The sequence below is a fragment of the Rhea pennata genome, chromosome 18, assembly GCF_028389875.1.
Source record: "Rhea pennata isolate bPtePen1 chromosome 18, bPtePen1.pri, whole genome shotgun sequence".
NCBI lineage: Eukaryota > Metazoa > Chordata > Aves > Rheiformes > Rheidae > Rhea > Rhea pennata.
Window position 1 is genome coordinate 4,358,793 of NC_084680.1, and position 21,924 is coordinate 4,380,716.

At 54.4% G+C, this 21,924-nt stretch overlaps 1 protein-coding gene across 3 annotated transcripts in view; it reads left to right on the forward strand.

Annotated features, from left to right (window-relative positions):
• The first annotated feature begins 5,697 nt into the window (after window positions 1-5,697).
• Window positions 5,698-21,924, forward strand: part of ARRDC1 (arrestin domain containing 1) — a 40,260-nt gene continuing 24,033 nt past the window's right edge. For all 3 annotated transcript variants that reach the window (XM_062591155.1, XM_062591156.1, XM_062591157.1), the window contains exon 1: window positions 5,698-5,879. In XM_062591155.1, the coding sequence (XP_062447139.1) occupies window positions 5,762-5,879 (118 nt within the window). In that variant the 5' untranslated portion in view covers window positions 5,698-5,761. The remainder of the gene's footprint in view (window positions 5,880-21,924) is intronic.

Genomic DNA, 21,924 nt, shown 5'->3' on the forward strand with positions numbered 1-21,924 from the left:
TGAAGCAGGATTGCTCAGCGCCTTGCCTGGAAACGGGGTGGTCTTGCTGCGGTTCCCCAGCCTGGTTTCCTCATCTGTCATGTAAAGACAAATGTTTCCAGGTTTTCCTGCAGTCCGGGAGGAAGGAACTGAACCAGGCCAGATCCCCTCTGGGATCCTGCATCCCAATCCCAGCGCGTGTCCCTGGGGTGGCATGGTGGCTTAGGGACACTTTCCCTGCAGGAAACTTGGGATGACGGTAGCTTGGCAGGTTTCCTCTGTGGAGACAGTGTTGGGCAAGCAGATGTGTGAAGCTCTCCAAGGCTGTATTGCGTTTGGCTCCACCAGCCCCCGGGATGTGGAAACACCAAATAGCAAGCGTGCACAGGCAGGTTTTGCCTCCGTTCATGCAGTCGTGGCAGCTGCTGTCTGCTTGCTGAGAGCACAGCTTTGCACCCAGCCCTGGGCTGTCCACCCCAAATTGTGTGTGTGTTTTTTTTTTTTTTGTTTTTATTTTTTTCCCTTCCCAGTCACCACCTGTATCCCCAGTGGGACCTGTGTGGCTGGGCTGGCCAGTTGTCCCCCCAACCCCTACAAAAGCCAGAAACTTCTGGGAAGTTGCTGGCAGGAGCAGTGTCCTAGGAGCTACTCCCAGAGCCTGTCATGAGCTGCTCTGTCCCCTGCTTGTGCCGTCACCTGGTGCAGAAATGAGCCCTAAGCTCCCTTAGGTGCTGTGGTTGCCGCCAGCTCAGGTAGCCTTGTCATAGGCCGGTATGAAATTATCAGTGCGTGGTTTTAGCATGGGCAGAGCCTGCTCTGAGCACAAGGTGTAGCTCTGCGCCGTGAAGGTGGCTAGGGCAGGCATCACCCACGCCAGGGCAGCAGAGCTGCTGCTTCATGATGCCTCCTGCTCAGGACTGTACAGGTTTATCAGATGTGACTCACCACCTCGTGATGAGTCGGGCTGGTGTCAAACCAGTGCCCTTTGAGTCTTGCGTATTAGCTCATGGAAACTTGAATCGATAGTGACTGAGGCAATTAAAATGCCCTACAGGGCAGTCCCACTGTGGGCAGGAAGGTGAGGAGCTGGGGATGACCCAGGGTAGGAACTGCAAGGTGCAAAGGGAGGTCCCGTGGGGCCAGCCCCTGTGCTTTCCCACTCCGTGCCCACTGATGATGCACTTGACTTTTCAGGAAGAAAAATAAGAGGCTGATTGTGCCCTCCAGGTACAATCCTACAGAGCGTTATTCTAGCAGCTCCCAAAAGCAGCTTGGGTCAAGAGATCAACTTTCCCTTGCAAGCGTGGGTCTGGAAGCCCTCTGGTCTGCCCCCACTGGGCATCCTTGGGGTCACAAGTGCATTTAACCAGCTATTAAGCTGTTTTGGGGCTGCTCAGGCAACCAGAGCCACTTGCAACAGCAGGTAGAGGTGAAGTCAGCATTGCCCTCGGCACGGCGAGCCCCGCATCCTCCGGACGTGCCTGCCCACGCGCTGAGCCACAGCGGGCTCTGACGGCTCGCCGGCCGCTCCGAGCGGTGGTGGTCTTTGCATTTCCTTGGGAACGGCCACTGCTAGTGGAAGCAGAGAGGGAGGCTGCGGGGACGTGTTTCTGCATGCTGGGGATCGATTTTTGGCCTGGACACGTGGAGTGAGTGATGAGGAGCAGGAAGATGAAGTGCTTCTCTTGGCAGAGTGAGGGGGAGGCTGAGCGTGCTGAGAACGGGCGAGGGATTTCCAGGCGTCTGTGAAGCCCAGCCAGGCCTGGGAGGGGGAGCGTGGGAGCTGTGGGGTGCCCTGACCCCTGAGATCCGTCTGGGGTACCGACGTGATCCCAGGTGCCCAATCACCCCTCTCCCAGGTGCTCTCTTCTGGGTTGCGCAGAGCTTCGGGGCAGGGCTTTTTTTTTTTGGTAATTTTGTCCTTGACATCTACGGCAGGGTCCATCCCCCGGCTAGAAGTGGGACGACTGGCCTGGGCCGCCTGAGCAAAGTAACCGCGGCGGGGGGCTGCGGAGAGGCGCAGAGCTGCCCTGCTCCAGCGGGCAGCCGTGGTGGGGCGAGACACCACCGCTGCGCTTTCCTGTCCCTGGCTATTTGCCGCTGCCTCTCTGCTGGAGAGCCTCATTTCTACCAGTCAGTGGTCAGCCATGTGGGAGTGATCCTTGGCCATTTCTGGGTAAAATTCAGTGGATTTTGGTGAAAAGGCTGCAGCAGGCGAGACGCTGGACTTTGCGTGGAGGCGGCTGATAAGCAGTCCCATCTTTGACAGTGAATCCATTCCGGGGCAACAGTTTCCAGCAGGACAGATGAAAATATTTTCTTTTAAAAATTTGGCCCTTTTTCAGGCAAGGTCCCTCTGGAATCGCTGGGAGAGCGAGTTGATCCTCCTGCTCCCAGAGCCTGTGGGCGAACGCAAACAAGCTGCAGCCCCCGCTCCGCCTGCGCCGAGCCGCTGGCCTCCGTGGGGAGGGCAGGGCAGGGCGCGTTTCCCACCGGCCGCCCTTCCTCTCCGGGGGAAGGCGCTGACTTGCACGAGCACGCGGGCTCGCGTAGGCACGAGCCAGCGTAATAACACGACGGCTGGAGACAACGCTTTGCCACTTGAGCGGTTTGAGCTCTTCTCCAAGCAAACGGAGAGGTGTCCTCACGGGAGCGTGGAAGTGCCACCCCGAGGAGATGTTGCTTGGTGCTGAAGGGCTCTTTGACACCAGGGAAAGGTGTAACAAGAACCAGCGGCTGAAACCGGAACTCGACGACGTCAGACTGGAAAGCAGACGCGCGTGTTAGTGCCAAAAGGGATGTGCAATTGAAGCAAACTGCCAAGGGACGTGGGAGGAGGTTTCTGATGCCTCCTGGTAAAGGGCAGCCTTGTCTCCTCTCCCTAGTAGAGGTGCCTGAGCCAAACTATACTTGAGTCAGCCACACAGGATGAAGTAAATGTCTATTTTTTATGCTATTACGTACACCCCTTAGATTTTTGTTTGTTTGTTTTTTAAACCCCTGAATGAGACCTGGGACGCTGTCTCTGGATACAGGATCCTGAAGTACCCCCATGGTGGCAGAGGGACAGCACCTGAAGCTGTGGCCTGGGACAATGTCTCGCTGCCTTGGAGACCCATGCAGCGGCTGGGGGCTGTCGTCGGCCCTGCAGAAGCGAATAATAATTGCTGCTGCTGTTACGGGATGGGACGGCCAACCGGCTCAGGAACCCGCTGGGAAGTGGTGAGGTACTGAGCAAAGCAAGGCAAGCGATACAGAAAAGGTTGTAAACCTAAGTATGGCATAAATATATTAATATGTATTTTATATCCATACATATGTGTGGTATAAAACGTAGCTATATATTATCAGTGATACACAGGATAGATATATCAGCAGCGAGCTCCTCCTGGGCTCTCTGTCTGAATGAGTGTATTTTAATTTGAGGGGAGCTTAAGATATTTAAGGGCCAAACTAATTTTTAGCTCGCTTGGTTTGGCATCTCTGCTATTATCTCCCCCCCTCAGTCCCAGGGGCTCCGGTGCTGCGGGAGCTTCGCTCCATCCTCACGTTGGAGCAGCAGGCCGAGAAGCCCGGCGGGGCTGCGCCTCGTCCGCGTCGCAGCTGGAGCACGGCGTCTGGAGGACCGAAGGGGGGGAAACGGATTTCGGTGGCAGGAAAACGCCTGACTTAACCGTGGAGCCTGCTGCCTGGCGCGCCGCTCGTACAGCGAAGCGGCACGAGGCGCTGCGGGTGCAGCTGATCCCTTGGGGTGTTTTGCCCGAGCGTGGGAATACTCGCGGCTGTTCCCCAGCGCCTGCTGCGGGAGCTCAGCCTGACTCGGCGCTAGTAGCGGGGGGCTTAAAATAGTGTTTTTATAACAAGTATGTTCTTTGTGGGGAAAAAAAAATCCTGTTCCTTAAAATTAGTGAAGTTTGAAATCCCAAAGGAAAATTTTATTCTAAAACGGGGGTCAAGATTTTTTTTTTCTTTTAAAATTTCCCTCAACAGGGCGAGGGGAGGAGGGAGACAAGACTGAGAAATAAGAGGAAGTAAAAGCTCCCACTGTCAGAACAGAACACCCCAAACAAATTTTTTTAAAAAACAAAATAGTGATCCAAAATAGCAGAAAAGTGGATCTTTGACAGCTTACCTTATCCTTAGCTATTTTTTGCTGCCCACTCTGAATGTCGGTGCCCGTGATTCTGGGTGCAGTTAGGTAACGGGGGTGATTCTGGGGCACGTGCAGCTGAGCAGGGAGGTAGGAATGTAAATACACATTTGACTTGATGAGTAAAACTCCTCCTCAGCAGCGCCCTGCCAAGACGTGCACAGGTAGGTGCGCGGGCACTGCGGGGACCCGACAGATTGAATTATGCCCACCTATTTATACCTCGGGAATCGCTAAGCGCCGCAGCGCAGTGGTACGAGGCGGCGTTGCCGCCGGCCGGGTCCCGAGAACGGCTCTCGTGCTCCCGTAGAGAGGCGCCCGCCTCGCAGCGCGGCGGCGTGCCCGTGCTCGGCCCCCGCCTTAGCAGTCCTCTCTGTTCGTGCTGTGACCTTGGGCGCGAGCATCCTTGCCGCGGTTAAGCCTGCTTGCCTGCAAATGAGGAGCCGAAACCATTTTTTTTTTCTCTTGGAGAGCACTGCAGTGCAGCAGAAGGGGCTCAGCTTGGGCAAAGGATTTTATAACCCCCCCACCCGAGCTGTTGTGGGGGCTCCTGGTGACACCGTTCATGTGCCCCCCACACCCCCCAGCGCCAGTACCAGTCTGTGCTGTTGCTGCTCCAGCGATGGGGCAGAGGGTCTGCAAGCGCAGCGGCTCCATCCTGGCAAGAGCCCCGAGTCCAGAGCTGCTTTCTCCTGGGGAAAGGGAGTTGTGGAAACCTGCTGTAGCCCCAGGTGGCTCCTGCTCCCCTCTCACCTGCTGCTTTTTGCTGGCAATGCCAGGCTGGGGCAGCTGGAGGGGGACTGGGTTGAGAAGCTTTGGGTCGGGACGAGGGGCGGCGTACAGGTGCATCTGAGGATATCTCACCTGTGGCAGGAGACGAGCTGCCTAAAATACAAGTGGGGGTGCAGACACGCTGGGGTGCGTGTTGGCTGTGGCTACGCCTAGGCTGGAAGGGAGAGGCCGCTCGCTGAGCAGCGGAGCCCTGGCAGAGCCCGCGCGGCGGCCTTGCGAGCGCCGGGGTCTCGCCTGGCGACGGCAGCGCTTCCCGCAGCGCCGGGCTGGCGTCGCCGAGGCGGCATCGCTCCGCGGCCCCTGCGGCGCTCGCTCGTTCCCCCCGCGCGCGGGCTGCCCGGAGGCCTCCCGGCGGGGCGCCTGCCTTTCCCCCCGCCACGGCCGGCGTTTGTCTCTGAAATAAAAGAACTGCAGAATGGTGCTTTCCTGATATATATACGTGTATTTTTTGTGCGTGGTGGGGGGTGTCGGGGGGTTGCTGTTAAATCACTCGGCGATGCAAGAAGGGTGCACGTGGAGGGGACGGGGAGGGGGGCGGCGTGCCGCTCGGCGCCCTGCAGCCGGGGGAAGGGACCGGGGCCGGCTGGGTGCCGGCCCTGGTGCCCCTCCGCGGACGCGTTATAAAACGGGGGGGGGCGGCGGGGGGCGGGAGCCCGCGGAAGGGGCGGGCGGGCCTGGCGCTGCCCCGGGCCGCCGCCGCGCACCCTCCCGCAGCGGCCGCCCTTCCCCGCAGCGCCGGGGCGGGCAGAGGCGGAGCCGCCCGCCGGGGCGGGCAGAGCGCGGCGGCGGCGGCGGCAGGGAGCGGAGCGGAGCGGGCCGGGGCAGCCCGACGGCGCGGCCATGGGGAAGGTGCAGCTCTTCGAGATCCGCCTGAGCGAGAGCCGGGTTATCTACAGCCCCGGCGAGCCGCTGGCCGGCACCGTCACCGTGCGCCTCGCCGGCTCGCTGCAGTACCGAGGTGAGCGCGGGGCCTCGCCGCGGCGTCCCCGCTGTCCCCGGGCGTCCCCGCTGTCCCCGGGCGTCCCCGGCGCCGCGCTGCTCCGCGGCGCCTCCGCGCCCCTCTCCGGGCAGCGGGGTCCCCCTGCGCCCCCCTCCCCCGTCCCCCCGGTCCGCGACGGGCCCGCCGGAGCCACCCGGGCCCCCGCCGCGTTATTTCGTCCTTTGCTTCCTGTTACTTTTCCTCTCCCCCCGCGGCAGCGCCCGCTCGCCTCGCAGAAGCCCCCGGCACTGGCCCGGGTCTGGCTCGAGGGCCGGCGAGGGCAGGTGACGGGCCGGGTAGCTGAGGGGCGAAGACGGGGCGAGCGGCGCGGCGCGGCCCCCCTTGCCGGGCGAGCGCTGCTGCGGGCCGTCCCCGGGCCGTGGCAGTGACAGCGGGTGCCCTGGTCTGCCAGAACACCTGATCCCGTGGGATTTTTTTTTTAAGAAATAACTGGTTTCGGTTAGCTGTGAAACTCCCGGGCGAGTGGGAGATTGCTCGTCCGACGAGCGCGCGGGCCTGTCGGTGGGAGAAGGTCGGTAGCCCGAGCGGCTCCGAGCAGGCACAAACCCTTCCTGCTGCTGCTGCTTCGCCTGTGTCCGTGGCGCCGGAGGTGGCTGGAGCACGTGGGCTGCCGTGGCTCGCCGGGAGCCCGGCTGGTGGCCGCTGCCGTCCGTCCGGAGGAGGGTGAAGGAACAGGGATGCACGGGGCGAGGGCAGATGCTCGGTTAAGATCTTCCAGACCGGGAAGGGGAGGATGGTCGAATGAGCCGCAGGGGGTTACAGGCTCCAAATTCTCTCCGCTCCGCCGAGACCGCTCGGGTGAGCCAGCTGGTTAAGGGGTTGCTCCCGTAGGCACTCGTTCCCCCACCCTAGAGAAGGCCCTAATGCCTGCAGGGTAGGTTTGTGCCCAGTGCCGTGGAAATAACGGCTTGTTTCTTGGCTTTCGCTGAGGTTGTCCTGCTCGCTTCTCCTATGCGAATACTTCGTCCTCTGTAACAAATGGTTGGGGGGAGGGAAGAAAGACCAAGAATTTAAAACGCAAAGTCTCCTGAACGCAGTTGTTAGCCTGGATGATGATGCCTGTGCCAGCCGGGACTGGGATAGTCTGCTGTTGTGAACACCGCTACCAGTTTTCTGCAATAGCTTTTTGGAAGATTCCTCAGGAAAAAGCCAGCAAGTCTGCGCTTGTCCTTGATAGTTATTTAACTCCTGTCACAGCAAAACAGTTGCACATCCAGAGCAGTTATCTGCCTGGAGGATACTTAGAGTGATGTTTTTTTTTTCAGCAAAGAAACTCGTAGACAAAGTGCTTGCTGATTGCCATCCTCCCTTTCCTTGGCCTGTCCCCTCCATCCCTGTCCCTGAAGGGGCCTCTTGGGTGAGATGAGTGTTTGGCCTTGCAAAGCTCAGTTGTGCTGGAGCCTCGCGGTGCCAGCTGGCTGGGGCTGGCTATGGTTACACCTTGCTGGTGCCTCGGGGGAGCCGGTGGGCTCTCGGGTTCCCTTACGTGCCAGGTTTTCCTCTTTTGCTGCCTGCTGTGCTGTAGCTCACTGTGGCTTGGGGAAGGAGGAGGGTGTCTTTGCCTGGACTCCCTGCCTTTCATTCTGGAGATGTTCCTTATTGCTTTGACTCTAGGAAACTTCAGAGTCAGGCAGAAGCATTGGTTATCAAGCCAGGAGAGGTTTTGCCATTGGTTCTTTGTGTATAATACGAATACAGTAATTTTGGTAACAAGCTGGGGCGGTTGAGCAGAGCTTTAGGAAAGCTGGCTGAGATCCTGGTGCTGGCAGTAGCATCTAGCCAAACCTGAGGAAGGCTGCGCATGGCTGTTCCCTTCTCCTTCTGTGCAGAGGTGATGTGAGCTGCTACTTTGGGCTGAGGGTCCTGCAAATTAGCTTCGCCAGCTGGGACAGAAGGGGTCTTAGGAGAAAGTTCGTGGATGGAGCTTGCCATCCATGAACTGGTGGCTGAATCTGCCCAATAAGCAGCATGCTTCAAGATGTAGTAACAAAATCTGTAAAATACAAGATGACTCTTTGCTATGTGTCCTTCCTGCTGCTTCAAGTCTTACGGTCTCTGGTGTCTAGCCAGCCCTAAGCAGTAGGACCAGGGATCTCTCTCAGGCAGGCAGCGTCTTCTTTCATCTAGCTAAAGAAAACGTCCCTCCTTCAGGAAAAGAGGAGGACGTTCATGTATCTGCTGGAACATCCTTCTTAGTGTGGCAGCAGACAACTACCTGCTGCAAAACTAGGCCCCTTTGAGGGCCCAGGACTAGTCAGCCTGGTTCAACTTCATAGGTCCAGTGGTGAGGGATCAGACGCCCTTTATCATGCTGTAGCTTTCTGCTGGGGCTTGCAGAGAGGTGGGTGGAGGCCTTGCAACTGCATCAACTTGTGAAGTACACTGCTACGCCTTCTGTGACCGGCTGTAACTTTTCAGACTAATAAATATCTCCAGGGAAAAGACCTGAAATACTTACCCTGTGCAGGTGTGGCCCACAACACCAAAATATTTCCCAAACTGGACCAATCTGGTATAGTTGCTTGTCTGCTACTGTGATTCTTGAGATCCAAAATCTAGCATAAATGCAAATAAGGCTGTAGATGATTACTTCACAGGGTCACTTGTTTTATGGCTCTCGGAAACTGCACCTATCAAAAAGTGAACAATAGAGGCAAACAAAGTTTATTCTGTATTGCTAAATGTGCTAGAAATTTCAAGGCTTGGAAAAACGTAATTCAAGGCACACCTTTTAGGATCGTAAATACTCCCGTCTACATTAGCTTCCTTGCTGGCCCTGCCAACTAGCAGTAATGGCTGTTTAGTAACGTGTAGCTCTCAGCTGACCGTGCAGCAGCGTCATAAATGATGAGTCACCTTTCGTAGACCTTCCTGAGCCACGTGAGAGGAGGTGCGTACCTCTGCATGCCTGGGACAGGGTGGATGAAGGTCCTTCTCTGCAAACTTCGAGGCCTCGGGGAGAATGCCGGTGGAAATGCGGAGCTGCTAATTGTTGTGCCTGACTTACTGGGTAAATCATCAAACACGTGTGTACAAAGAATAATTAATCTAACAGGAAGTTGGTTCTGGGCCAGCTGGATATGGAGTTAATTTGGGGGGAGGGAGGAGAAGAAGTTAGCTCAGAACATGGAAGCCAGCCTTGGTTGCTGGCAGGAGCTTGCTGCAAAGGCGTGCTGGAACAAAGGCTCGCGCCGCTCGCTCTGGACTCGAAAGCTCGCAGGGGTAATGCAGATTATTTCAGTCCTGCTGCTTCCCATTCAGCTAGGCTGCTTGCGGGCAGACATGTAATGGCAAAATAACAGTCCTCTCTCCCAGGTCACTAAAAGCAAAGAAACTGCAAGTGCTTTCCAAAGCAGATTTCAACACTGTGTTATTCTCTGCTCTGTTATTTAGCTGTCCAGGTTTATGCGGTGATGACTAGACTTTAAATTCAGTTCCTTGAACTGCAGATCTCCAAATGGAAGTACCTATGGCTGTTTGTGCTCTAGAAGTGTCCAGGTGCATAATTCCCATTTCTTCCAACCAGATAGCCTGTGCCTCACAGTTTCCTTCACTAAATGTAATAAATACTCTCGTCTCCCCTATGGAGAGCTGAGGAAGCTGGTGGTGGAGGGTTGAAAGCAGCTCACTTAAATCTTAAGTGATGTACCCAAACCAGAAGGTCTGTTCTGCTTCCCTAGGATGGCAGTAGGAAGAAGTTTGGATTTGGTTAAGGTGGTTCTGCTATGCATGTAACCTGTACCCTTCCTAAGGGAAAGAGGAAATACCTGTGGGCTCTGTCTGTTAGCCAGGATCCTTCATACAATTTGACTTCTGAAACAGGAAAACTTGTTCCACCAGGAAGGCTGTGGCTTGATCTGCTCAGTAAAGTGATGTGTAAAGGATGGATTCAATCTGAAGCGTGCTCACTCCTGAGACTGAAGTTTGTCCTCTGTAAGGGTGTATTTTAAATTCTTGTTCTTGACAGCATAGGTCACCTCATCTCATCACATCTATAAATCATCCGGACAGCAGGGATCCTGTGGCTTGTCTCTGCTTCAGGATTCGGGCTGGTGATGGAGCATGACTGCTTTGAAGTGCAGAACTGGGCACAGCTGTCGTGGGTTTGGTAGGCAGGGAAGGGTCCACAAGCTGTAGCTGTCCCCAGTGATCCTGGCGGGGCCCGGGGCGGTCCTCGAGCCGGCTGGCAGCCTTTAGCTGCGGCGGGTGCCAGGATGAGGTGCAGGAATGCTCGTCTGTTGTTCCGTATCACTCTGGCAAGCTGGATGGCTCCTGCTGTAGTGGAAGAGGATTAACTTTCCTTTTGCATCGTCTGGAGCGAGACAGCGATGAGCTGTGTGGCCAAGTCTGTCTGAGACCGTGGAACAAAAGAGGGATTTCTGCTGTCCTGGCTGGCTTGCTGCTGGAGCTCAAACTCCCCTGGAGTCAATACCTAATCGCAAGGTTGTGGTGTGTCTCTGTGCCTCCCTGTGCTCTCCTCGCCCGGCGCGCGCGCACCTCTTGTGCTCCTCCGGAAAACTGCGTTTGCTGCCGTCTTCGGTGAGGAGACGTGCCCTGGCCTTCCCTTCTGCCCAACCAAATGGGCGAGCACGCGGAGTGGAGCTGTGGCTGTCTGATTCGCTTCCAAGCGTGACGAACGGGGTGTGATTGCTTATTCTCGCCCCGGAGCAGCGTAGAGCTGGCAGGGATGTAGCTTGTCTTTCCGAAGTGGAGGCAGGTAGGCTGTAGGGAGGCTCCGTCGCTGGCAGGAATAAGTTTGTGTTTCCACGTCCATCTTTTTTGGTGGCAGCTCCCCATCCCTTGCACGGGCCCCACGAACAGCCTGGGGTGCGGAAGCAGTGAGAGAGAGGGGTGCAGCCGGTGGGGGCAATGGCTTGAGCCAGCTTTGCTGCCAAGGGTGGGGAGTGCGACGGCACGGGCGGCCGTGCTCTGCCCGTAGCCACGTTGGGGAATACCTTGCTGAAAATCCCTCTTGAGTGAGAGCGGAACAAGGGGGAAGTAAGTATGTAGAAGTGACATAGCTGTCACTTGATGTGTGACTCTGGCTAGAGGCTTTCGTGGCCGGGAGAGCAGAACGGACCTTCTGCAGACCTGACCTGTCCAAAAGTGCAGAAAAGATGCGCTGCTGGGAATTGGGGCAAGTCTTTCCTCCTCCTCCCGCTCGGAGTGCCTGCTCCTGAAGTGGCCTGCCAAGCCCGAAGCACACCAGGAGCTGCTGGAGTGTGCGTGTGTGTGTGTTGGGGGGGGGTTAATTTGGTGGCTCTTTTTTTGAAGGATGATGACTGAGATATCCAGCATGTATTTTAGGCTACTGGTATGGCCTCTGAAGTCTGGCTACAGGGATTGCCATGGAAGTTAACTATCTCTTTGTGCCACTCTTAAAATCTCTGGCGTGGAAGTGCAAAGCGCTTAGGAGAGGAAGAAATGCACACGGGACCCAGGCTGCTGCCAGCCAGCAGCTTTCTCTCCTGGGTACAGTTGTGCCCACGCATGCTCTTATTCCCTATTTTATTTCTAGGATCTGAAACAAGATGAAATGGTTTCAGACCATAAAGATGGTCTGGTTTCTTTCTGCCTGTGAAAGCTTTCAAGAAGCAACCCCACATCCCCTGAAGTCACTTCGGTGGCCAATTAAAAAATAGGTGACGATGTGGCAGTGTCGAGAGTGAGCTGGGGTTTTTGCCGTGAATAAAGGTTTTTCACCAGAGAGCACTTAGCCATGGCCAGATACCACTTTGTCTAGGGTCAAATTTGGCCTTTAGAAGGGTAGTCAGTCCTGTGTGGTTGATCCGGGTCGCTTGAGCAGATGTCCACAGACGCATCGGGATCCTGAGATGCCAGATGCCTGCAGAGAGGATAGAGGGGTATCAGGGTATCCTGAGGTGAGGCTAGACATTGCTCTTTACCTCTCTGCAAGGTGAGAGTGGAAAGCTAATACAAATTCGGAACTATTTAGAGGCCTACTCTAAAAACACCCCCCAACCTTTGAGCGCTCAGTAACACCTTAGTCTTGATTTTAAAATTGGAGCTTATCAGATACTCACAGCAAAAGCATTCTGGTGAGTCTGTTTTCCAAACGCCCGTATCACTTCGGAGCACTAATGCTCCTGTGTGTAACTTCCAGTCCCGTGTGCTTGTTTATGGAGCCCTGTTCTCGGTCTGCCCAGCTCCATCACCTCATGCTGGAGGTGATGATACCGCGGTGGTTTGCTGTCCATCCCTCCCTGCCGCACCCCCCCCTTTAATCCCAAACGCTCCCCATAATAAGAGGTGAATCAAAACGGCTTGGCAGGCCACACCTCCGAGGAGGAGATCTCGACGTGTGGGCACGCTTTAGTGCCTTCTTGGTGGCGACTATTAGCCTAGGCCTGAACGGCAGGTCCGGGGGCTCAGCTTTCTGCCTGCCTGGGTGTCTGCGGGTGTCCAGCCTGTCTGTGGGGAGTGAAGGTTGCCTTGTGAGCTGGTACCACTCCTGGCGTAGTAGGGATTCGTTATGTATCTGGTGCTCTGGTAATAACTAGAACATAAGTCGTCTTTCCAAACTGATGATCTTGCTATAAATAGAGAATCCAGCTGCTTGCATTGAATGGCATCAAAGAAAATCATAGGAGCAGCTCTTCTGCAGAACAAGCTGGATTCTGGCTGTTTTCTGCAAAGACACTGGGGCTGGGGGAGGGGGTATTCTCTGACAGCTGAGATGTGTGAAAGCCATGCCTGAGAGCTCGGTGCGGTGTGTGAAATCTTCAGCAGTGAGCGCGTGACACAAGGTGGCTGGGATCTCCCGTTGCACCGTCTCACGCTTTGTTGCCTCCCTGCCCCAACAGGAGAACCTGGCTACACAGGTACACGAGTATAGTGAAGACTCACTAAATGCAAGGTTGCTTTATTGCTTATAAATAAGGCTGTTCAGGAAAGGCCACTTACAGCCTCCTCTGTTAGGGGGAGGTGAGCTGGCTCCAGGCTCGTGCTTAGGAGCAGCAGCAGTGCTAAATCGTTTGGAGGTGTCTCAGCAAATCCTAGCTGCTGACTTGTGAGTTTGCCTGGAGGATTGCGGCAAGGCAGGTGGGTCTGAACGCAGAATTTTGTGCAGTTGCTTGTTGCAGTGCTGCTGTCGTCTTCTCTTGCACGCGAGCTTCAACCTCTCACATCAAAACAGTTGTTTCCAGAATGTTTGAAAAGTTGTGAACCTGCTTGTTTAATCCTTCTCACCAACGCCTTGGAGATGGAGGCCCACTCAGGATGCTGGTTACGTGCTGAATCCTTTCAGTCCAAAGCACATGTGTTGGGAGGGTTCAGCCTGTTAGAGGCTTTTCTCTGGCCAGCTGAGTATTGAGCTGACTTTTTGCCAGGTGACTACTCATCTCTCCAAGCATGAGGAGAGTATCCTGGAGAGTTCTGGCCCAGAAGCCTCCCGTGAGGGCCAGGAGGGGATGGAGGAATGTTACCTCCCCTCCTGAGTGCCTGTGCAGCGCCTGCAGGACAGATTATTGCTGAGAAGACCTAGTGACCCATGTCTGCTGGTGTTTTGGGTGACAGTGAAGCTGTGCTGAAATGAGCCTCAACCAACAGGAGCTGCTCTAGCGTCAGCTCCTGGAAAAGTGTACCTGAGAGTCCCAAAAGAAAATGAGTGTGATGCGATCCTGCAGAGCAGTCTGGCCCCGAGGAGCTGCTGTACTCAGGCGTTACAGTAAGCCTGTTAAGCATGAATTTCCAGAACTCTTTGAAGCCATTATTTAGAAATAGCCTGAAAAGGGAGTAGGCCCTGGTGAATCAACTCTTTGTGGTAAGCAGAGAAACCTGATCAGTCAGTTGTTTATCTGCCTGCAGTGGCTTTGCGCCCTGCTTGGAGGGGGGACGCTCCCGCGACAGGAGATGCAGGTGAGGAGAGAGTGTCTGAGGGGGAGAGTTCGTCAAACCTGCTGCAGGGTGTGGGAAGAACAGAGCGGTGCTGGCGGCGGTCACAAACCCCAGCGTGTGTTTCCCGGGACATCAGAGGGCCCTGCCTGCCCGGCTGCTCCGTGTGGCTCTCTGGGCTGGGTTGTTCCACCAGGCAGATGGGGTAAGGTGTCTCGCTTTGTGCTTGCAGGGAAAAAACAAGGAAGGGTTAATGAGTGTAAAGGGGCAGTTTGTTATAGCATGGACCTGACTGGTCTCCAAGCACTTCACAAATGTCTCCTGGGGCCTTTGGTGTGGTAGAATGAGGTGGGTTTTCTTGTCTAGTTCTTTTTTTTTCTTTATTTTTTTTTTTTTGAGACAGAAGTCCAGTACACGGGAATACCTTAACTACTCTGGCTTAAAGTAGTGCTAAGTGCTGGGTGGAAACCTTTTTATTTTTATATAGCTTGCCCAGAAATAAATAAGTGGTTCCTCTCTTCTGTTTTAGCACTGCTCAGACTGAGGCAGGGTGGCTGTGGCCTCGCTGACTGAAGTGTTGAGTGCTGCCAGGGCCTGGTGTCTGTCAGTGTTCCCGGGTCCTCGGACGAGTGCTGGCTCGGCGCCACTTGTCTGGCTGTACGTGGGATTTTCACCTCCCACAGGGCCAAACCCTGTAGCTTGAGGTGCTTTGACCACGTGTGTACGTGGAGCCTTGTGCTCCTTTGAAGAGCATAGATTACTTAAATGCAGGTGACCCAAAGCTCACGGGAGCCAGTTTATGTTGCCCAAGTCCCCTGAGAAGTAGTGACTGTAAGTCGAGATGTGCAGAAGGTCGCAAGTGTACCTTGTGCAGACCTTACTGAGATCCTGAAGAGGAGGTGTCTCTGCTCCTGGCCACATCCCCAGCATTCACCGCTGTGCTTCCACCGCTGTGGAAGGCGCTGTGTGACCCAGCAGAGGTGGATGTCACGCACCGTGTCTGCTCTTGGCAGCAGGGTGAGGGTGAGAGCGAGACAAGCGGCTGGGACGTAACAAGCTCTATGGAGCTTTACGCAGAAAGGACAGTGAGGAAGAGCGAGCTGAAGCGGTGGTATTGGACACGGTGCTTCCTTAAACGGGGGCTTTGTGTTGTGATACCAGTATCTCGCAGCGCATGTGTCTGGGGCTTCCTGCTGCTGAGCAGACCTTGGGCAGGTTATGTACTCGGATCAGCTGGGTGATGAGGAGCTGAGCAGCTCCGACCCGGCATGCGATTCCCGTTGCAAATCTCAGGCAAGCCCTGCCTGGGGCTCTGTCTTACTGTGGTGAAAACACAGCCCTGCCCTCCTGTGGATGGGGTAACAGAAGGGACTGACTGTCCAGCACAGCTCTAGAAGGAGAGCAGACATGTTAGTCTCAAAACAGATCAGAATTTACTGCTCTCAGTTCTGGCCAGGTAAGCAGAAAGGAAGATTTCCTGAGACTGGAAGTTGGCATTGCACATCGGAGCAGAGAAGAGCCTGACATGACTCTGCTGTCCCCTCCAGCCTTCTGCTCATCTGCAGCTTCTCAGTGTCTCCCTCCCGACACTCGGCGCTGGGTACTGGGGGAGGAGGCTGTGAATCCTGGCAGTGCAGCCAAGGTGGGCAGCTGGCAGGGAGATTTTAACAGTGAGCTGTGAGATTTGTCTCTGAAAGCCAAATGCTTAACTTTCTGCAGTGCCTCCTGTACTCCCCTGTGATCCAACAGTTCCCCATGTTCAGGGGTGTCTGCGTGTGTTGTCTTGGTTTGGAAGGAAGAGAGGTGTACCTAAGACATGGCGGATGGTGCCCTGTTGCCCTGTGCAAGAGGACTCGAGGGCTAGGATGGTGGGCTCCCATCCCATGTGCTGCAGGAGGCGTTGCATGCATCCCGCGCATCTACTGGGCCATGCTGTGTTTGGGATGGGGCACGAGATTGGTCTCCCAAATACTGCTTTCTTCCTTCCCCACTTCCTTGTCCCCAGTCAATAGGAATATTTTCTGCTCCAAATCCAGTTGGGGATGTTGTTCTTGCCTGTATGTTGGTTGCAGATCTTGTGCCTGTGTGTCCAGCAGGAGGGTTGGGGCATGCTAAGGAAGTGGGGAGCTAGTTGTGCAGCTGGACACCCATGCCAGACCCATGTCATGGCCTCAGTGCTGCCCAGGTGTTAGGGTACAATCACTCTTGCAGGCCCTCGAGCCACAGACACCCATTCCTCCCACCTCCCTTCCCAGTCTCTTTGGGTGACATAGCAGCAAGAGCTACATCTGTCTGCACCTTACAAATAAAAAAAAACTCACTTTTTTTTTTCTTTTTGCAAGAGGTGGTTTTAGGGAAAGAGGGTGCTGGGGAGTCCTTTTTGGAGGGTGTTTGATGAGTAGCGAGATGGCTGTGCCAGGGCAACGGCGCCGGGCTCGGGGCTGGCCAGAGCTCTGCCGGCCCGGCGTGCAGATGCTGCGACGGGTGCTGCAGCGTGCTTCGTGCCTGTTGCTTGTGCCTGTTGCTAAGGAACTGCAGTTGCCTTTGGCAGCAGGGTGTACAGAGCCAAGCACAAAAGCACAAATTTTGTGGTATGCTGCTGTCCCGCCTCCCCTGTGGCCTTGTTCGCTCTTGAGTTTTCCTCACCAGCCTGACATGTGCAGAGACAGACTTGTTAAACATGATCAACCGGGGGGATTTTGTTCCAGATGTCTGAGATGACCCCCATCCTCCAAGGGCAGCCTGAGTGCTGATAAAACTCTATGATGCTATAAATAAACCTGACAGCTTTGTACAGGAGAAAAGCCTTTGGTTTAAACAGAGGCTTGTTCTAAACAAGAGGCCAACAGTTCACTTTTTCCATTGGGATGTACATAGACTCCTGATTTTGGGGAGGGGGTGGGAAATGCAGGTTTCTCTGTTGCTCTCCATCTCTGTGATGGAAGAAAATGCTTGCAGGTGGGAGAGGATGAGCCTGCCTGGGAGAGGATGAGCCTGCCTGGAAGAGGACTTGGCCAAGATGCCGCTCTGCTTCTGTGCAGGCACACAACCTACCAACTCTCTCTTCTGAGACTTTTGCATTTGCTGAAACAAGAATATCCTCTTAGCCTGGAGATATTACCTAGAAAGCTGACTTGTTTATTTAGGATGGAGGAGACATGCTGACCTTCTCGCAGCAGTGTCGCAAAGAGCAGAAATGGTGAAATGATCATGGTGTGCCTCCATGGCAAGGGCTCTAAGCGCGGAGCACCTGCTGGCTCTGGTTAAGCAGGACTGTGGAGGGCCCTGTCTTATATGCGTAGCCACAAGAGCACATGTGGCATCCTAGTTCTCTCCTGGGTATCTCAAGTGTGTTGGCCCTTCCAGCAAACAGCTCTTCTGCTCCTTTCTCATCTGAGCATTTGATGCAGTTTTTCCCCAGCCAAAAAGATGGAGAGGACAGTGTTGTTGGTTTGTCCCCGACATCTATAACCCTTCACAACTGGGTTTAGTGAGTTCTTTAGACCTCTTTTCCAGTGCTCCTTTGCTGTATGTGGCAACAGGGATTGTGTACTGGCCACATCTTGGTCAGAGCAAGACTCTGCCTTAACAGTTTTCCTGTCTTGGCTTGATAGCAGGCCAGCACAGCCCTGTTGCTACAGCTGAGAGGAACAGGCAAACCTGGCTCTTGGGACTGGTCTTGCTGAGCTTGGGAGTACAGGAGAGGCTCTGCTGCCTTGGAAACTGGCTCACTGAAAGTTCAGGGTCAGGATGGGAGGAATCATCTCTTCCAACTGCTGTGAATGATTTGGCTGGTTCAGTCTGTTACAGAGTGGAGATGGTGAGGGTCAATCTGGAGAAGGAATGACTGAGCAGCCGATCTCATTCCTGGAGGATAATTGGTGATGAAGTCCTCATCTCTCCCCACCCTGGAAGGAAGGGACTGCAGGAGTGTGGCTTGTGCATGGGGGGAACATTGCCCGTTCTGGTCCAAAGCAATAAAACAGCGGACAGGAAAGAGAGGTCAGACCGTAGCGGTGACTGTGTTGTCACTTGGAGCCTCTCCACAGTCTCTGAGGAGAAAGCAGTGTTTGTGACTTGTGTGATGGGCTGGCTTGGCACATTGGAGACTTTTCCCTTCGGCTTGTGAGGAGCTGTGTCCAAGGTCTCCCATGTGCTGGAGGTTGTTATTGTTGGGGCAAACGCTGCTAGATATGTGTCAGCTTCAGACCAGTCACCTCCTGGGACTTGTTTGATTGGAGATGGGAAGCGAGATCTATGTTTCTAAGCAACTCTAGAGAGTACCAGGGCTTTGCTTTTCTCCCACAGTTAGAGGCTTACTCCTCTTCCTGCCCCTGCACCAAAATTTGGGGAAGGAAGAATATAGAAACTTCTCCAGACAATCCTTAACTTTGTGCCAAATCCAGTGCTGCCTCCAGCTTTTAATGTAAGCTGACCTCTTCCATCACTGTCTCGTGAAGTGCACAGTTTGTTTCTCAGGAACTGACAGAATAGACCTAGAAGGATTAGGACAGCTGAGAATTAATTAGGAGCTGTTGGTTTAATTAGTAGTGACTCAGTATATTTACACATGAGGGCTGGAGGCCAGAGGGGAGTAGCACGTCTTGTGTCCTAGCCTTCCCTCCTGCTTTTAGAGGAGAAGGACATGAGCCTTTTGTGCCTGAGATTGTACTAGTGTCTGTGTGAGTAAAAGCAAATCAGTACAAAGGCTTCTTCATGCCCTTTTTGTGCTCCAAGCTTCCTTGGTGTCTGCTTTTCATAGAGCTTTTCTAAGAATAATCCCATCTCCACCAACTGGTTGAGGATAACTTGTTCTCTCTGCAGGGCTTGATGCCACTCAGGCGTTCTAGCTCCTGCTTTGCTGGGAGCCTGGACTAACCCCAGATGACCCATCTTCATCTAGGTTCCAGGCTAGAGCTTAAGGGGGCTGCAAGGTTTTGGGGCATGCCAAAATGCGTGATCTTAGTCTCTTGCACCAGAAAGATGTGCTCTGGGGAGAAGCTGTGGTGCTGCTTGTTGAGGTGATTCTGGGAAATGGCCCTTGAAACCGTATTATCTCCTTGGAGGAGACTTTTGTTTTCTGGAGCTGAGGATGCTGACTGAGGGAAAAGATCCCTCCTGAAGCAAGATCGTAATGTGGGCATGTGGGTCCCAGCAGAGCGGCTTTTACAAGGGAAGCTAGATGGGACTTTCCTGAGGTCTGGGCTAGATGTGACCTATCTCCTTCATCCCCTGCCCAAATCTCGTATATGTTAGCCTGGTGAGCGCTTGTCCTGTGATGGGGACCGTGCCACACTGTTGCACTTCACTATAGCTTGCTGAGCCTGGGGCAGCTGAGAGGAGAACCATGCTTCTTACAGCCCAGCCTTGAGGCCTGAGCAGCAGCCTCAGTGGGGTGGCAGAATCATGCACTCTTGGCTGGGGTCAAGAATGGACAAGGACTCTTAGCCGGTGGCTGTGGATCTCACTTCCCCTCCCTGAAGCGACAGGACGCAGATGCACTGTTGCCTAGGGAGTGCATCCATCCGGGAGGAGCTGCTGCCCTGTCCGCCTTGGTTGGGGAGTGGCTGATGTTCTGGGCTGTTTGTCACCTCTTTCTCATGGGTCCTTGGCTAAGGGGTATTTTTGACCTCTCCAGCTTGCTGGGTAGGGGAAGAGGGGTGGCGGGTTACCAGTGCATGGGAGGTTCTTGGGCTCTGCAGCTTGAGAGAATCTAATTAAAATGTGGTGATAGCTGCCTCCTGCTGCTCTGATGGAGAGGGGTGGGGAAAAGGGGCTCCAACTGATCCTGGCTGGTTTCCATGCTATGAAGATTTATCTGATGCAGACTTGCTAGTCTCCCACAGCACTTAATCCCCCCATTACTCCCTCTGTTATCTGGAGCCAGACGTGCAGAAGTCATTTCACAAGAGTCTAGTGGGAAAGTGCTGTTGCGTGGTGGTAGTGAAGCTCTAGACCTTTCCCATCTCCTGCAGGGAGCTGCCCTCAGTGGGGAGCCTTGTGTGCCGTTACCTCATTTTTGGTTCCATAGCTGCCACCACCAGCAAGGCCTAGAAACAGCTCTTGAAAGAAACGTGTTTTTCTGAAGAATGTCTCAATCACCTGGATATCTTCTGAGCCCCTTACAAACATGTGCCCCAGTCGCTGGTGCTGTGTGCAGTCGGTGCAGACAAAGCGGGGTAGCTTTGCAGTCCATCTCAGCCTGCTCTCGCAGGGCAGGACACCTGATTCCCTGCAGCAGGGACAGCTGAAGTCTGTGAATGCGCTCGAGACAGGGTTGAGGCTGTATGCTGGCTTGAGTAGACTTCAGCTGGCAAGCATCCAGAGCTGTTGTAACAGACTGTTCAGAGCTTGGTTGTCAGCTCTTCAGCTGTCCTTGCAGCAGTGGAGGAAGGGGAAGCTCCAGGATGATGATGGGGACAAGCTGATGGGCCAGCACCTTTGTCCTTTGTAAACCACCACCAAATGCAACAGCCACCAGCCCCAACCACTGTAGCTGCTTTTTGTTGAGGGGTGTGGTGCTTGGACTGACTCTGTGCAGCGCCCCATGGGCTTCCTCTCCTCACCCACGGAAACCTAAAACAGCCGTGGTTTGCCATCTTCAGCCCTCTGCTGCCCATACATTTTGCAGCAGGTGCGTAAAAGAGATGGGACTTGAACCCAGATGAGTCACTTGTGCCTGGGGCTGGTGCAGTTGCTGATAAGTAGTGGCCATCTCCTGTGCTGGATGGTAGGTGACCCTGCTTGCTCAGCACATGACTAGATTTTGGGAGCAGGAAGGCTCTCCTCCTTCTGTAGGAGACTGTATGTGCAACCCACTGCTGACGGGGAGGGGAACGCGTGTCCTTTGCTTTCTTCTTGCCAGCTCCCCAGAGGTAGTCAGCTCCCTGGATCAACAGAGAAAAATAATCTGAGGTCTACGGCTGCTCTCCTTAAATCACCTTGGAAGAAGGCGGACGTGCCCAGCTCTTAGCATCTCTATTTTTGCTTTAGTGCAGAGATGGATATGACTGAGCTGTCGTCTTTTATTGCCAGTGTTTGGCGAGTGCTGTAGTGCATTGCTAATGATGTGTCTGGCTGTGTGCAAAGCTGCCTGCTCCCGTGAACGCCGTGGGACTGCAGGGGTTAAAGGGCCTTTGCCTTCTGTGGGGCTTTTTAATTCACTGCTCTGCTTGCTTGTTTTCCCTTCCCCCTTCCCAATACTTTGGCTTTTCTTTGTTTATTCAAAGCAATCCAGCTAAACAGGGAGCAGGAATACAGTAACCGAGGCCATTGGTGGCACTGGATTCCTGAGACTTTTTTTTTTTTTTTTTTTTTGGGGGGGGGGAGCTAGTAACTGGAATTGGCCTGTTCTGATGTAGAAACCCTTCTTATTTGCTGTATATGCAACCGTGCACAGAGATTGCCTGGAGGGAGGCCTTGGAAAGGCTCAGCTTGTGCATTTAGCTTCCTGACAGTGCTTCAAGCTAACAGGCTTTGCACCTCAGGTGGCTCCAGTTGCAGCAGCTCTGACAGTGCTGGTTTGCCAAACTTGCCCTGCCGACTCCGTTTTTAGCTTGCAGCTGCCCCAGGACCACATGGCTCAGTTCTGCTTGTCAGCTGCTCCGTGTCCCTTCTCCTCTTGGTGGATGGGAGCCCAAAGCTCACAGCCAGGCAAGTTCCTGGCATCCTTCTCTGTCCAGCTCACAGGATGCTTGTGGGGAGGCTGATGTTATAGTGAGCTGCTCCAAAACCTAGTTAGGGATGAAATAAATGGTTTGACCTGTCGATCCAGGCATCTCTCAAACTTCTTGGATGGACTAGGGGAAACCTTAGCCCTGCAGCTGCCAGGCTGCAGCTATGAGGTGGACCTGCTGTGGCACTAGTGGCTGTTGGGATGAGATGGTGAGGACTCTTGGCATGCTGCATGTCCTAGACATGCAGCCCACAGGTTCACTCAGCCTGCGAGGGCCAGGGAATCTGCTGAGTCCTCCAGCTCCATCCTGAAGTGTGGAGGATACAGCTAAGTCTGGAGATATCTGTGCTGTGGCTGCTGCTAGCTGGTCCTAACCTCGCAAGTGTCATGTCTACTCAGGCCTGTTGTCCGCCCTGTCTCTCTGCCAGTGAGGCAGAGGGTGGAAGTTCATGTCTCTGGAGAATGCTTGGAGAA